At 41.5% G+C, this 17,260-nt stretch overlaps 2 protein-coding genes, 1 long non-coding RNA gene and 1 other non-coding gene across 4 annotated transcripts; 2 read left to right on the top strand and 2 right to left on the bottom strand.

The window, feature by feature from the left end:
• Positions 1 to 783: 783 nt before the first annotated feature.
• LOC124188399 lies at positions 784 to 7,592 on the top strand. The gene is made up of 2 exons (XR_006872349.1): positions 784 to 904; positions 3,828 to 7,592. It is a non-coding gene; the product is annotated as an uncharacterized LOC124188399 (long non-coding RNA).
• On the bottom strand, positions 1,058 to 1,129 carry Trnat-cgu. The gene has a single exon. It is a non-coding gene; the product is annotated as a tRNA-Thr (tRNA).
• On the bottom strand, positions 1,902 to 5,992 carry LOC124188396. The gene is made up of 8 exons (XM_046581001.1): positions 5,810 to 5,992; positions 5,550 to 5,672; positions 4,299 to 4,544; positions 3,885 to 4,089; positions 3,075 to 3,224; positions 2,677 to 2,814; positions 2,402 to 2,531; positions 1,902 to 2,307 (listed from the first exon to the last, which is right to left on the bottom strand). The coding sequence occupies exons 1-8, from the start codon at positions 5,990 to 5,992 to the stop codon at positions 2,199 to 2,201; spliced, it is 1,284 nt and encodes a 427-aa protein (XP_046436957.1). The 3' UTR covers positions 1,902 to 2,198.
• Positions 7,593 to 9,550: 1,958 nt separating the features above from the next.
• LOC124188400 lies at positions 9,551 to 16,541 on the top strand. Its single transcript, XM_046581005.1, has 8 exons — positions 9,551 to 10,113; positions 10,577 to 10,697; positions 13,399 to 13,509; positions 13,588 to 13,725; positions 14,023 to 14,117; positions 14,915 to 14,949; positions 15,021 to 15,151; positions 15,791 to 16,541. The coding sequence occupies exons 1-8, from the start codon at positions 9,988 to 9,990 to the stop codon at positions 15,877 to 15,879; spliced, it is 846 nt and encodes a 281-aa protein (XP_046436961.1). The 5' UTR covers positions 9,551 to 9,987; the 3' UTR covers positions 15,880 to 16,541.
• The last annotated feature ends 719 nt before the right edge of the window (positions 16,542 to 17,260 follow it).

Below are 17,260 nucleotides of genomic sequence, written 5' to 3' on the forward strand. Positions count from 1 at the left end.
GATGAACGAGTCTTTGTTGATGTTAAGGCCCTCTGAAATCCAAGTTGGCAGAATCCACTGGAACTCCAAAAGATCATTAGCATTAGCGCTAATAATAAAACAAGCGATGAAAACTCGGTCACGCCCCGAAAAAAATACGTCAAGTATTAATAATGACTTGTTGTCACGGGCACAGCCCTGGGTTATCGTGCTAGCCTATTCCCCGAGCTCGAAAAAAAAAACTTCTTTATGAGCCAACAATATGTCGCCAACACATTGAATATCTTCATTAAAACGTGAGTGGCACCAACAACTGATTGCCCGGTTTGAAATTAAGGTTTACGTCAAGATCCGGCCAAAATCTACTGCAACAAAAGTTAAATCAATTTTCTTTATCGACAGGTTACTAAGAAAAATTATATTGATTAATAATGAGGAGATATATAGATCAAACACGTAATTGCTTGGCTGGCGTGTTGAGCTTTTTGATTCTTGGGTTTTATTTGATCATCAGAAAGCGTGGGTGTAGAACAATTAGCCTAATTACCAGAAACGTTGCAACGATGGTGAAAGCAACGTGACTAGTCTGCAGCTGTTGCTGTGCATCACACTCGAGTGCTCCGTAAATGTGCCGATTGTTAAATAGAAAAGGAAAACAAAACAAGTGCTAAATTTGGTGTTTGTTGTGATCAGCCATTTTTTTGCACGTGCTTTATCACTATCATGTGAGTGCTTTCTTTTTTTCGAAAAAAGTGATTACCCAGTTCATGAAAAATACTTCGCAACGATACAATCAACATGTTAAACATGTTAATGCAATTCGTTCGTTTTTTGGGGGAAATTTCTCCCAAAATTTGACCTACTTACTTTTACTTGTGTGTGACTAGCAGTTTGACGACACTACAACGGCCATTCAACCAAAAGAGTAAGTCACCAAATTAATTTCGTAATGTTTGTAACGCTGTTGAAATGTTTTAAATGGAAGCAAAAGTGTTGAAAAATGTTTTTTGTGGTCAGGTTTGTTTTTGTAAAATGAGTCGTTTGTTGTGAAACTCTATATTTTGCCGATAAAAGAATTTGCCCGCTATGAGGATTGAACTCATGACCGCTAGTTTACGAGACTAGCGCTCTACCACTGAGCTAAACAGGCACATGGAGGGGGAATGTGTCATTTTAACTTGAATCCTGTTAACCGTTCGCAGTACTTCTTTTCTTTCTTTATTGATCGATAAATTCGTCGGTTTCTTTTTTCTTATTTAAGACAGAAACCAAATGATTTTACCGTAAACATTTTGTTATTAACAGAGGAGAAATTTACCATTCATAGTTCACAAAATGATGCCAAGCTCAGTGCACTGGGTTGAATACGACTAGTTACATAACGTGACATTTCTCTGAAGTTTAGAAGTTTAGAATGTCTAATCGCTATGATAACTAATCAAAAAACGTCTAGAATTACGCGTTGTCTTCAGAATTTCAGTACGCTCGAATGCAATTTCCCCAGCTTGTTTGTTTTATTGTCTGTGCTGATCACTTATTTATTTCTCGTTGGTGTGTGCTGTGTGGCTGGCAATCGATGCAGTCATTATCTAGGAAAATGGGGCGCTTTGTTGTACCCACATCGATATAATCCTCTTTTATTGTTTCTATGGCAACTCAAAAGTAACAAATTCCTACTCCGACAAAGTCATTAAAATACAAACGCCGCAACTTCAGCGCCATTTGCCAAGAAACTTGTTGATTGACAAATATTCCGACAACATCCGCTTATTACAAAACCGTATCCGGTCGTATTTGTGTCAAACGAAATATCAGGGGCTGCGGTGTCATGTGAGAATTCCCATGTTAATTAAAAAACATTCCAAATTCATCTTGTCGTCGGTTGACGTTGGGTATCATATAATACTCTTTGTATTGTAATATATAGTATATACGTATATTTTGGCATGATTTGGCGTCGTACAGTGTATATATATATAGTATGCTCAGGGAACCCTTTTTTTCTTCGAGATAAAAACACGTCGATACAATAAACAACGGTTAAGGAGAAACGGGCGTATAGTGGTGGCGCGTGACGTTTTCCGAGTTAGAGAATGAAAATAAAAAAAAGTGAGAAAACAGAATAAAAAGAACCAAACCTCCGAGGTAAATAGAACACTCACACACACACACACAAACACACACAACCACACTCTCCTGGTATATACTGGAGCAGCAACTCAGAAGAAGAACGTCAGTTGATTGTATCGCATAACCTTGGCCAGAAATAGCCAAAAAATACTGGCGACGAAAATGACCGCAGAGCCAGCCCAACCGAGTAACATTGACCTGTAAAAAAGTTGTTGAAAAATTGAATAACAAATCGCTTGGAAGCAAAGAAAAAGAGAAAATGTTTTAGATTTTTTCATTTCATTTCTTATACCAGCTGTTTGAAAAGATCCGAGCCTCGTTGTACTCGACTGGATTCACTAACGGATCGTCAACAAAGCCCGTTTCACGCCGACTGTTTCGCTTGCAGTGCATGATGACGAGCGAGAAGACGGCAAAGAGAGCTGAACAGAAATTAGAAACCATTTCCCGTTGATTTTAAACTCCCGTTTATTTTCCCATTTTTTTGTTTCAAATCACTTGGCATTAACTCGATAATAATAATATACTCTGTCCTGACCCGGGCTAAATGTGAAATTTTCAACAAACCTGCTAGAATGTACATGACTCCAGTAATGAGCACTGCGCTGATTTGACGCTTCATAATTCCGAAAGTTCCGAGCAGAGCAGCTGACGCCAGGAGAATAACGCAGACCATGGCGCAAGAGATCGATAAATTGTGCATTTCTGAAAGGATTTGTTATAGAATCGAAGAGAGTGAGGAAACCATCAGCCAGTGTTATTCATTTACACAGGAGAGAGTTGGTGAGCTGGGGTTTGAGTTAGTCTATATCCACAACTTGGATTTATGTATGCGCGTTAGGCATCGCTGCAGGGATTTCGCCAGCCGCGTAATTAAGAAAGTTTTGGGCGATATTTCAATGTAGTTGTAGTAGTAGCTACATCAGTGAAATTTTCAAAATATACTGCTAGTTGTATTCACTTACTGGATTGAACGTGATGATTTAGGTAGTTGGACGTCACGCGAAATGCGTCATTTTCAACGCCGGAAGCTGCTAAAGCTCCGCTAGTGGCGAGGTACTCTGTGCAGGCATCACGGTCGAGGCCCATTTCTTGTAGCATTCTCAGTTGGTCGTCTGTTAAAACGGTACATCAAAAATATATATATTTTATATTCGAGCCGAGATTCTCAACGGCAACGATCCAGTTATCGATTGGGAATGTTTGATCTATTAAAAAACTAACAACAACATTCCCGGCGTAGGACATGGCAATCAGACCGCGAAAAGTTTTGCAATTCAATTCGTGCGTGAAAATAAAAGAAAAATATGTTTGCGCGCCTTGTTTTATTATTAAATTGATGTAAAACAACTGCTCAATTTAACGTATTCGGTAGTCTAAAACAAAATGTCGGAGAAATAATTTTAGATGTACAAAAGGAAAGAAGAAGCAATCCTTTGTTTAAAATATATCTGATGGATCTCTCTAGTGCTTAGGATTGATCTCATATTTAGATAAATAAGCTTAACTTTCTTTTTTTCCATTCTTTCGAGAGAACGGAAGAGGTCCGCGTTCCCCCTGGAGATGAAAAGATATCGGTGCATAGAAATTCCAATAGAAGTTATATCAAGTCTTAGATATATGCATTTTCTCCGGACTGTGCGTAGTCCGCCCAGTGGCCATATAACAAGAAACTGGTTGCTAATGGAGGCTTGTTTTGTTTTTTCTTTTCCCCCCAGAGATAGGAAACCCCCCCGAAAATAAAAGGGAAGAAGAAAAAGGATTTATTTCTTTACTCTGAAGATCGACGCAAAGATGCCAGATGCCACCGTGGAGCGGGATCAAGTAGAACAAAGAATCGGGACGACGGCGGGTGCTGCCGGCCCGCTTTTTACGACGGTGCGTTCCGTTCGACGTCGCGTGCCTCCTATTACGCCTCGAGAGGATCCGGGACTTGTTGAACGCTCCGTCTTCCGGATGACTAAATCCGCTCCATCTTTGCTGAAATAATGAAAGAAAAAAGGAAAAAGAAATTTTCGTGAAAGAGCCTTGCTGATGGACTCACGCAGCCATTGATTGATCAATTTTCTGCAGTTGCTCATCGATCTTTTCTGCCGACTGCCAAGAGTCTCTCGAGTTGTTGTTTATACCGTTGCTGGGTGGTGATGAATGAATCATCAACTTTTATATGTGTGTGTGTGTAGTACTACCTTGGATATTTCTTGTTGGCGGTCGATTGAGGCGAACTGGACGTAATTTGGGGCGCCGAACGGCCGGTCCAGTGAAAGCCCATCGTTGGGTCGGATTGGGGTTGTTGCTGCTGTTGTTGTTGTTGTTGTATTGGATGCGTTGCGCTTTGGCAGCAGGTAGGAATTAGACGAAGATGGAGTCCGGCCTGATAATTTACCACCGGCGGTCGATGATGACGCCAGCGGATTCAAAACGATCCGCGCCACCTGGGCGAAAATGATAAAATTTCATCCGTGAAAGGAATTTCTTTAAAATAAAGTTGTTATCAACTAAGCCGCGAAAGTGGATTAGACAAACAAAAGTCTCAACAAACAAGTTGGAGTTGTGTTGGCGCAAGGAAGTTTTTTGGTGTGTTCCACATCTTCCGCCCGCGTGACGGAAGCGCCGACAGCTGGCGCCAGTTCCGACCGAACTTATCGCACCTGCTGCTGCTGTTTGCCGTGTGTGACCTTATTTAGATTCGCGACTCAACTTTCAATCCGACTTGCTGTTGTCTGGAGGGGATTGCCGAATGGAGAAACTTGATTCAATTAAAAGATAACACGCGCTCGCCTCGTTGGACCCTACCCTAGTTCAGTTGAATGTTCCGTCGTCACGGGCGGATCCTGCAGACGTCCATTCAAAATCCCAGGCAGTTTCATTCCAGCCATAAAAGCGGGTCTTATACATTTATGTTTGTAGTTTACACACACTGGGTAGGACCATTTAGAATAGATCCGTTTTGCCGGAGGGAGTTATATGTAGTGTAACCACAGCGTGAGTGAGAGAGAGAGAGAACGGCGTGTGTGTATAATAAAAACACGTTGCGATCGTAATATTGATCCTGCTGTACGCAGCACATCATATGCAGACTCTGGAACGCCCCCGGCTTGTACATATGGAATCTCTTATATGTAAATCTCGCTGAGCTGCTATTGTAAAATTCTTCCACTATTTCAATAATGCCGTTCACCATTTTCGTGATACAAGAACCTCGAGTCCCGTGAATTTATCAGCAGCTCGCTACTTTTTTTCCAAAATGAAAATTTCACCGGAATTATTTTTTGGATACATCTTTGATAGTAATCGGATGGGTTTTCTTTTCTGTCGTGTTGGTAGACATATCGGGCCTGGAAAGAAAATTCCCGCGGCCTAATAATAACGTGTCACGACATGCGAGCATATTATAGAGCTATAGCATATATAGATATGTGTGCGCGTTGATATCTTACGGTTTTGTTAAAGAGCCAAGTAAGCCGATGAGTTCCGTTGCTGCGCTGGGCGATGGCGTCGATGGAACTGACGTTGTAGTCGATCCTCTCCCAGTAATCAGTGAAAATGGACGCCGACAAAGCCTCCAATTATTTTAAAAAAAGAGAAGAAAAGAGAAAAATTGATTATTGTGTCAAAGGGGAGAAATCACAGTAGTGGATGAGGGATCTCTTTTGTCATGCATGGAAGAGTTGGTGATGCAGTGGTGGGAGATCATTACAGCCGTGCCAAGAAGAGTGAACGCCACGGTGATCATTAAACATCCCAACGTAGGCCGACATCGCTGATGACGGCGACTCGACGACAATTGGCGCTGATGGAGACCGTGACGTTTCAGATGATGAAACGAGTCCAATCCCGACAGAGCGTCCGTTTCACCAGGATCAGACGACTGCTGTGACATGATTGCTCATTGATTTCGCGGCGCCTAATTTGATTGATTTAGACTCTGTTGAAACATCAAATCATCATTAGTCGCAATTTAAAATCTCCTTGCGTTAATTCAATTCCAACCGCGAGCTATAATTTTAATGCGATTTTGCCGTTGACACGCTCCTCATCGATTTTTGTCTGAACTTGAAAAAACAAATTGTACACTGGAGGAGAGACACACAGTCTAAGGAGGTGCTCCTATACCAGATGGGGAGGGGGGTTATATTAGCTAAGCAATATACTATGTACATTGGAAAAAGAAAGGCGAGTATCGAGAGAAGAGCCGGAACTGCGCTGGGATAGAGATAAGTAGAGTTCCGGAGCTGGCTAAAAGCTCCTATAGTGATAGCTTCGTATATACAGCTCCTTGTTGCAAAATATATATATCACTCTCGCCGCCACCGCTGCCACCGCCTTCGGGGTAAACCCAGTATGCCAGATAGCCTCAAGTCTATTATCTATTCACGAAAGGAAAATGTGTCTAGCCAAATGGAATGGACTTTTTTTCTTGTGTGTGCAGTACACGGCACCAACTCCCCTTGGGTGATGGATTGATGGATCCTCCCGCTTTTGGCCAATGGCAACAGCAGTCTCAGCAATAACCCTTTGAACTTTTTCTCTTATTACTTTGTCTGTTGGCCCGTGCGGGAGTTATCTACTGACCTCACCCATAAAACATAAACAAAAAGAAAACGGGAATCGAGTTCGGGATTCCGTTTCTTTGACTCACAAATCATGGCATTAATAATAATAGCTTTGCCAGTTATTTATTGGCGGGTAGAAATCACAATTTCATCCGTGCAAGAGGCCCTTAATAGTTGTCCTCAAGTTGCGGGTGTCGTCGACGACAAAGATGCGCTAATAAACAAAGATATCGGGAGTGGGTGGCGTCTAGACGAAAAGGGAATTAACTGGGCCAATCTCTTTTTGTCCACCAGGAGTCATTCTTCTTACAAAGGCTGTCTCCTTTTTCTTTTGCCGAGCCTATTGCAGCAAGTTAATCCTTCAAGTGTGAGGGAGCTGGAAAAAGCACTTTGAAAATGTTGCAGCGAGCACACGTCCTGTAACGACCGTCTAGCTCTTATTCTCACTGGTACATGAAAGAGTAAGAAAAGGCTTTCCCGATTCCCAGAAGAATAGACGTCATTCTTCCCCCCCCCCCTTTTTTATATACATTTTTCCTTTAGAGGACATTGAATTTTTCACGAGCCATTGTGTATAATAGATTACGTAGGCCTATTTATACACGCGAAGAACAGAAGCTTAACTGATAAAAAACCCCCCGTATTTTTGAGCTACCATCAAAGTTTGATTGGCTGATGGAGGCGTTTACCTGCATATGGACAGAAACGATTTCTGCCGGCCTATATTAACCCGGGTCGATATTACACAACCCAAATGATTTCCGTCGAAATACTATAAACAGAACAGAGCCGAAAAAAAAATGAGTTATAAGTTGTAGAACTTACGTGTGAGCTTAATGGACGATAGATAATGATGAAAAGTTTTTCGCTACGTCGCCTGTTAATGTTGTTGCCAATTGTGTTGGCCGGGCGACAATCATTCCAGCTGTTTTGGACAAAAAAAAAAAGAGAAAAAGTGTCGGGAGTCAGTCGCAGCTGTTGCGCTCGGCTGCTATACAACCCGCCGTCTTGCAGAGGGGACTCGTCGATCCCGGAGCGGCGACGTACGGAGACTGATGAGCCACCACCACCACCACCACAGAGTGTAGAGATACACACACAAACACAGCAGCGCGGGGAATAAATATAATAATAAAGCCAAGAGAAGGAGAGAGCCGGAGCCAAAACGATCCGTCGTCGTGCGCAATGTGAAAATCTGAGAGACTCCCGAGCTCTTTCCCGCGATATATAGGTATCCTGTTTCTTCCTTTTTTTTCCCCGCAAGAGTCTTTTTCTCTCGGTTCCTTTTTGCTTCTGTTATATAAATATATCTATACTGCACACTCATATATATATCGTGAAGAAAAAGGGGAGGACAAATGGTGCGCCGACTCGGTTTGTATTGCGCGCGCGCGCGCGCGTTAGCGGCTGGTGGAATTGAAAACAAAACAAAAATTCGTTGGATTTTCTTGAACAAAAGAAAATGAGAACAAAAGAATTCAACTGCAGCAGCAGCAGGCAAACGGCATGTTGCCAAAGTGTGGAGCTAATTTACAATGTCAGCGATGTGGATGAAAACCCGTTTTTTCCCCCCTTTATTTCTTTCGATCGATTTATGGCAAAACGATTATCGATTTGCTCGGCCCTTGTATATTCGTTGGGAATTCAATTTATTATTTAAAGTGGGACGCAACCAGAGCGGTATTTTTTTTTCGATTAAGGAAAAAATAAAAGAGGGATAAAACAACATTTGGTATGCGTCATCAACTCCTGCCATCTACCTCGTTCGTGAGTCAACCATTTCCGAAAAGGAAGACAAATAAATTTCAGAACCTCCGCAGGAAAAGAAGAAAAAAGGTTCCTGCTGTCCGATCAACTGGAAAAATCCTTTGACATATCGTTCAAATGCACCGATATAATTATATACGGTAGGGCAAACGATAGAATGTAATCTCTTCACGCGTGACTCAACTTTTTCTCGGTTATTCCACAGCCCCATGCAGCACCGAACAAACAAAAAAGTCAGTAACTTCTTTTGTCAATTTCGTGCGGGATCGTGTGTGGGAGTCTACACTTTGGCGCATCACAGAAAATCACGGATCGTTCAAGGCTGTTGGCGTCCATCGTTCCGTCGCAAAGGTGAAACCGAAATAGATAGGCGATCCCCTTATGCACGCGTGTTCGTGCGTGTCTTTATTTTATTGAATTTTTTTTTTCTTTTGGGGTCCCTTTTTGTAAATATTTTTACGAGGTGGATGGCATCTGTTGGTTGATTGCACTTTGAAGAAGAAATTCCGGAATACAAGAAAAGTCCTTGGAGCACGTCATCCAGAACTCCGCCTACTTCTTCAACGAGCGAAAAAATAATTCCGTCCTCCGCCGAGAAATTTCATTTCAAAAAGGTGATGAAGGCGGAATGAAATGCAACCATGAACACAAAACAATTCCGGGCGGATAATAAGCGAAAAAAAGAAGAAGAAAATTCTTTTTAAAAAAAACGTCATAACATTTTTGTGCGTCCTCGGAAGCTTCCCCCCCACCAATGTCATCATTCCTCTTCTTCTTCTTGTTGCTTCTTCTTCCGAGTTGCCCGGGGGGCGAGAAGAAACTCCAGGTGGAAAGGTAAGTCGAAAGAAGAAAGAATGATGAAAGAAGGTGTGCGCTCCCAAGCGGAAAAATAGAAAAGCTAGAAAAAAAGAAAGAAGAAGGTTCATATGAATTGTAATTCCGACAGGTAAAATATATAGCCTGCGGGGTGGTGGTGCAGCACACCAGGTAGTACTAGTATATATCTCCAGGCAACTCACGGATGGGTGGGTGGGTGGGGAGTGAGGAGGAATGTGGGCGGATAGTTAAAGAAAAAAGAGCCGACAGGCATGGAAGGAGAGAGAAAGAAAGAAAGAATCCCCAGGTAAGAAAAAAGAAGGTGGGGGTGAGCAGGGCATCGAGCCAAACTATTCCTCCAGGCCCCCAGTCGTACAGCAACTCTAAAGCCAGCAGCAAGTGTTTTTCTCAAAGTCTCTGAGATCGTTTTTAAAAAATTATTTGGGACAAACTAACTACTAAAAAAGTTTATTCCCATTTAGTTTCATCAAAATTTTTAAATTTCGTTCCAAATAATTCACGTGGAGAAAACAATTTGAGCACTAGGGAAATCTTCTTGAAAAGAAGATCTTCTCGTCGAGTGTGTCTACCACCGCCATCTTGTTTTGGTTGTTTTTCGTTTGTCTGGGAGAGGCTTTGGTAGAAATTTTAGTTGGCCAAAAACTCTCTCTCTCTCTTGTCTTTATCTACGAAAGAAAATTCTTGTTAAATAATCAACGAAAAGTATCAAAAGAAGAAGATGCCTTGTTCGGCCTACACACTCTCGTTGGCCACGATCGCCGCCGTGATCTCAGTGGCGTTGATCGCCATCGCCTTCTCCACGGATAATTGGAGTCGGATTACCATCGATCGTCTCAAACTCGAGGTAAAATTATATGTATTTATAGAAAAATGTTTTTGTGGTTATTTTCTTGTTCGCTTCTTTGACTTTTAACGTCCTTAAACACTGGCGCCATATGGCGTAACACATCGTCCATTTCGGGTGGGGGGCGTTGGCACTTGTAAGGGCTAAAACTACTTTGCTTGTTTTTATTCTTTTGAAATGAAAGATGGAGGACGAGCGTGAAGCGTGAAAGATTGATGCTTGATTATTCGCCCAAGTTTCTTTATGATGAAAAGAAGAGGCCCCGCAGTCATTCAAGTTTCTCCATGTGGTGGTGGTAGCCATTAAAAAAGAACCCAAATGTCACGAACGTGGAAATTGAATTGCAACTTTTGTCTGTCTGTGTGGAATCTATGTCGAATCATTGAAAGAAAAAAAGAGTAGTAGTTTCTTTTCAAATTTTAACACATTTTTCCATTCTTTTTTTATTTTTGATTGATTATAGCCTCAGGTGACTCGAGGCGACTTGGCGTTGCAAGGTGAACTGGAGAGCAACATTCTGTATTTCTCCAGAACCAAAGGACTCTTCCGGATTTGCTTCGATGACAAGAAAGTCCCTAAAGGAGGTCAGTACCTTTTTAAAAAGAAAAATAACATTTAATTCTGGTTGGACGAGTCCCCCCTCAAAAATGTTCGTTGCGATTGGATAATCTCAAATTGTAATGGAGGGTGACGGAACGATACAAAATCATGGGGATGCCAAACAACAACCGAAAACAGTTCAGCGACCCGTCGACTCTGCCATTAACTTGTGTAAATAATGAAAGTGGCTCGTATAATAGTCTCTCGGTACTTATTACCAAGTATGCGAACTCTTTTTATTTTACACCACAATTTGTTCCGAAATGCCCTCAACAACTTTGGGAAATAAAAGATCCTCCTAGCTCATCCTGCTGCTGGCGAGGCCGCGCTAATCATTTGACCGAGGGAAAAATGTGGTTAACTTCTTTTGTGTATAGATCAGTATATTTCTAGGTATGTGTCGGGAGGGAAAAAACCCAACTTTTATGAAAAAATTTGGGGAAGAATAGGATGTGGTGGGTGGAGTGGGAGAAAAAAACCTTGGCGGTCTTCTTCTTCCTCCTTAATATTCCGGAATTCTTTTTTTTTTCCCTTTCCCTGAGAGTTGGGAAAAAATGTTTTTTTAGTTCCTGGTCGACACATTTACGGCGTGCATCCAAATGTAGACAACTTGAAACTATTTTTCTGGTTGTTGTTGTTAAAAACGTATATAATTTTATATTTCGTCAGGGTTGATTTGTTGTGTCTGTGTGGAAGAATTCTGGGCTCTCTTCGTTCTTTTTTTTTATTAATCGTATTTTTATATGAAAAGGGAAAATATTTATTTAACAGTTTCATGTAACGACATCAAAACGTTTATTCACGTTGATGGGCGGTTGGCCCGGGCCAAGTTCAAGGGCGGACACAACCCCGTGAGTCAAAAAGATGGTTGTAACTGCTGCGGGATTTCTTTCATTTTCTCTGTCGAATAAGTTCTCTTTTTTGATTTGTTTGATTGAGCGGTTTTTAACCTTCCCTATGGCGACTTTGGCTTTGAAAAACATTTGATAAAAGGAGATTCGAGTAAATAACGTGCAAGGTGTCGCAAGTCACGCTGCAACAGATGTTAAAGCCCTAAAGTTTTTAAAAGAAGATTTCGGGTTTCAAAGACTCTCCATACACAATGACACGGTGGAGATCGGTCGTGAAAAAGAGAGATGAAAGCTGTTTTTGTTTGTTTAACAAATAAAATTTAAGATATTCTTTTTATTTTCCTACGTACACTTTTACAACAAACTGGGTTACAAGGTTTTCAAAGTAACTGAGCAACCGACCAAATACGCACACGTCTCATCCGGTTCTGTGCGGTGGTTGCAACGAAATGAAGTGCCGCTAAGTTGGACTTTTGTGTGTTGTGTTCTATTCTTTCCAGGTCAGACTCACGGTTGGACATGAAACACCGTAAAACACACACACCTACATACACGCAATTGTCGGTCGAAGAAAAACAAATTTGTGTGTCCCATTCTTCCTCTTATTTACCGTGAGACAAGACTAGTCTCTCTACATAGCGGCATACAATTCCAAGTGGTGTGTGTGTATGGATAGATAGCGGGGTGTAACCGAGCATTCGTGACGTTTGGCCGATATTCTTCTATGGCCAGTCCACACATTTGTTTCCTATTTTTCTACCTAGAGAGATTGGTGGCTATATAGTTTCTCTCTCTTCTTTTTTCCCTTTGGTTATTATATTTGCAGGTCAGCTAACGGAGTTTTAAAAGAAACAAATTATATGGCGCAGATAGATGTGTGTGAGTGACCCCCTTTTTCTATGGCTCCACAGAGTATACACACACACACGTGAGATTAAGGACATGTATGGTATGTTGGGCAGTGGGCGTCTGCTGATTTATTCGAAGAAGAAAAATACAAAAAAACAAACAAGAGAAGACCCTTAGACTGGGAGAAGAAGAATTGACTTTCCTCCTTCCGCACTTTCTCCCCGCCAAATTGGCACCCAGTTCACCTCAATCTTTACAACTGTGAGTGGCAAATGATGTCTTCTCTCGGGTTACAAGAGAAACTGGCTGGGTGGGTGCACTGCAGAGAAAGAAATTTAATTCTAGTTCCAAGGATAATGGATGTCTCGAAGGGAAAATTCACAAAAGCAACGGAGAATCTCAAAGGTGTGTATTGTACAACCAATAAAACCAGAAAAAGAAGAGAATTGTGACCTAGTGGAAGTACGAACCTTCTCTATTTCAATTGCGAATAGAAAATTGTCAGTTGATGGGCGACCAAAGAAGAAGAAAAGTCACGCTGTAGAATTGAGAGCAAACCGCTGCTTTCTCGACGAAGAAAATGGGTAGTAGTAGTGGAACACGTAAATGACCGGGGAGAGATCCTTGTTTGTTTTTTTTTGGAATATTTTAAGTGAACTATGAAGTACAGACAGTTGTGTAACTGTGTACAGGTAGCCATTTCTCTTTCCGCTCTCTCTCACTCTTGAAATTATATTTATTTTGGCGACGGGTCGAATTATTTCTTACTTGTCAAAGCTGGTGTTGTTGTGACGTCAATATCCAGCGTTCCGCATCGGATGCGGGCCACCAACAGGAAACCGTGCCCCCATTTTCTCTTACTTATTCCTTTTGGTGCAAATCCCCCCGTCCACCTGTCTTGTTATTCACGTCATTCCAGACATTCACATTTTTCATTTCGAAATAGAAACAAAAATAATAATAATTTTTTGTTTCTTTTTGACAGTTGAGACGTATCGCTCGCCAGTCGAGACCATCTGCACCAACATCGACTATTACATCCCGGACAATAAGGGAGACACTAAATCCTTTAGCGAAGATGCCATGGCTCGACTTCGTAAGTTTTCTTTTTTTCTGTTTCATCAAAACAACTGTTTTTAATCATAATAATAACAACTGTATTTTTGTTCTCTAGATATGGGACGCGCCATGATCGCTCTCTTCATCGTGTCCTTCTTCTTTGACTTTGTTGCCTTTTGGACCGGAGTCGTCGGCTGTTGGCGCCGAGGAGCGGGCAACATCACCAGCACGGCCATTCTCATGCTTCTCGCATGTAAATACATCTCTCAGTTTTTTTTCTTACTTCATTTAAAAACCAAATTATCATTCCAATCTCGCTTTTGTTCCTCAACCCAAAAAGTTGAGGCTCCGGGGTGTGTGAACTCAATCTCAAATGTCTCTCACTTGCTGCTGTCAAGAATGTGACTAGCGCACACAAATGATCTAGTTGTGTGTCTTTTTCACATCCTTAATCAAAAAAATTTAGTTTTTTGTTTAAAATATAACCCTGGAACTTTTTCTTCAAAGCGAATTTGATTTGAATTTTGTTTTTTGGGGTTTTGTCTTTCAGGTTTGTTTAGCGCTGGCGGCATGGGTCTCTGGCACGGCGTCGAATTCTACGAGAACGAAAAACTGGTTGGCGAGCGCGAGTTCCTCCGCCCCAAGGTAAAGACATTCGAAATGTTTTTTTGTTTTGTTTTTCCCCCTTGCGTGTTCCCGTTTTCTCTGCCCTGTCACGTCTCGGCCGTTGCCCATCTCATACGAGACACAAAGCGGGAATAATGTATTCAAACATGGTGGCGGTTTGAATTGTGAACAGGAAAACTAAACACAAAAAAGTAGTCGAATCAACTTTCGGAAAGAGAAACAAGAATTTCAAGTCCGTCGGACACTCACGATCGACCTCATTGTGAAGGACCGGTCTCTCTTGTTATGTTATTTTTTTTACTCAATAACTGTGGAGGATTCGGGGAAAAGGGCTTCCCGTTACACACACATACAATTTGCCCCCCACACCCTTCGTAAATTGACGTTATTTTCAGACGGGGTTTTTATTTATTGGTTCGACCTACAGTCGTTGATTTTCTTTCACGCTGAAACATATTGGTGAATCCTCTTTTGCAAAACGGTATTATCCTTCCTTATATAATTATAATGATAAGACTAGTCGTAAAAAAGGGGGAAAATGAACTGAACCGAAGGGGTCCCGCTATATACATCGGGTCACGCTAGTTTGTCTGCGCCCCACAAAGAACAAAACAATGGGAATAGGCAACTTGATTTGATTCAACCGGGGGTCCCATAATCAACTTTGGTCGGGTTTATTTTATTATTTTGGTGCGTCCCGTTTTTCCTAATATGGCGCGTATGTGCTCTATATATTCACCGTGACCGCGTGCGACGTGAACTTTACTGTACTGCTCCCACTAACGTGAATTCCGTATCTTTTTCTATTCATTCAGGTCTTGAAGGATGCTTCCAAAATCGACTACGACTGGTAACAAATAAATAAATTTGCGGACTTGAAGAAAAATGATTATTGCAATAATTGTTGCGTTATAACAACAGGTCGTACATGATTGCCTGGATCGGAGTGGGTTTCGCCCTCATCTCGTCGATCCTCTTCTCCTGCGCCGCCATTTGCCTGCGCCGTGAACGTGAAAAGGAGGAGGCCGTCAATATGCAATACCTCATGCCTGGTACGTTTCGTCATTCTTTTCTTAGAATTCTCTGGACTTGCATATATGTACACGACTCTTGCGATGATGACTTAGAAAACAAATTTCACGATCTTATTCCCTCCTTGTGAGCCGAGTTGCTTCGAAAAAACCACTCGAGAAAAGCAACACAACACGAAGGAGTAGATGAGGAAGCTACCGTGAGAAGTCGAGCTGTCACGATCAGAGCAGCATATCCTGTCTGTATCTTTTCGGGTTGGGGGTCCGCTCCCATAGTCTCTTTTGAGATAAAGATAGAAAAAAAAAGTTGGAGGATTCGGTCGTGAAGATTTGTTGTGAAGAAAGGCACGCAGACAGTGTCATGTCATTGTTAGTTGTTAGACTTGATCAGGACGCGCCACGTTAACGGACGCCAGATGGAAGACGAGTACAACCCCGTAGGGAAGAAGAAAAAAATGTTTTTTCTTTTCTTATTTTATCTTTGTAGACGCAATTTCTTTTAAAATAAAAAAAAAGGACGCTCCGCTCCCGAGCGTTCACCCCACCCACCACCCACAGTCTCATTGATTCTAATTGATCACGAAGCTCCTAGTGTAATGGCATGGTGATGTTTTATGTTGTTTTTTCTTTCTTACTCTTTCATGTGATTCCCTGCGGCAGTCTATCCTCAAAAGCAGCAGTACGCTTACGGCTATGCTTATCCTGGACCCTACGCCTATGGTTCGCAGTACGGCCCGTACAATTACTGAAAACAACATCACAAACAATCATACAAAAAGGATCATCTAATTGACTTTGAAGACCATTTTTTTCTATGCAGCGTTTTATTTTTGTTTTATTTTTGTCTTATTTTTCAAACCAGCGAATCGACAGTATTTTTAATCCGGACGATGCGCTCCCTGGCGGAATTTGTTTTTCGTGTTTGTTTGATTTGTTTCCATCCATCCAATTTTTTTACAAAAAAAAAAGAAACCAGATTTTCGTCATAATAAGCAAAAGTATCAACCATGTCGTTTTTTAAAGAAATAAAATAAAAATTCCCCCAACAATTTTCGGTAGTGCGACGATGGGCTTACAATCTGTCGCGCTGGCGGATGTGTGTAAATAAAGGATCCCATTCTCTCTCCAGCATCTCCTCAGAAAGAAAAGAAAATGTTTTGCTCCTCTCTCTGTTGGTATTCTTTTTTGTTATCATATGAACCCCCAAGAAAAAAAAATTTGAAAACCTTTTAACCATATTTGAAAGGAGTAATTAATGTAATAGGCTATGCACAACGCGGTGGAGAATTTTCACAATCTTTTTCCTCAACAAAATGCATTCTCCCCCCCCCCCACTCCCATGATTTTGATGCGTGTTTTTTTGTATCTTTGGTTTCCTTGAAACGAAATAAACGGCTTTGTGTACTGCCAACACTTTTGTTTATGTCTGTAGAAACAATTTCCAGGTCGTCGACAGGTTTCTAGAGTTGATTTGCTGCATGGCAACGTAAGGCAATCATCGTAAGAAGAAAATAACGAGCCTCGCCTGCATATTACACGGGCTGGCTGGCTGCTGCCCGTAGACCGATCCAGGTAGAATTGGATCGATAACACCACGGCCACCGTCTGTGTATGTTTTGAATCCCCCGTACGGAAATAGCCATAAAAAAACCTAATAAATAAAGAAGCACGCGAACTGTGGAGCGCGGTCAAGCCAGAAAGGCAGACCGCACAATCATCAATAATTCATCATCGCGCAAATAGGAATGACAAGTCATGTCTTATCACTTGAATGAGTTGGCCTGGAAACCGTTCAGTTTGGGGGACCATACACTACATTTTATATTCTGTACTACACGAATGATGCTCTATTGTGCATTTATATATAGTGTTTTACAATTTTTCTTGCGTAATCAACTAATCATTTTCGAGCAGCGAAAAAATTCTTTCCAAATTTTTGGGCATGCCGTTTTGGAAAAGATTTAAGGAAACTGGCAACGTCAATCTCGTGATTTCTGACTATTTTTTATGAACGCAACAAATTCACTCAAAAGTATTCGTCTAGATCGTTGTACCGGTATAATATCTGTCCAAAGTTATTTTGCGAGTATGACAAGAAGGCGTCACACGTACACTTGTATTTATTTTAAA

Source organism: Daphnia pulex, chromosome 2, assembly GCF_021134715.1.
Source record: "Daphnia pulex isolate KAP4 chromosome 2, ASM2113471v1".
NCBI classification, from domain to species: domain Eukaryota; kingdom Metazoa; phylum Arthropoda; class Branchiopoda; order Diplostraca; family Daphniidae; genus Daphnia; species Daphnia pulex.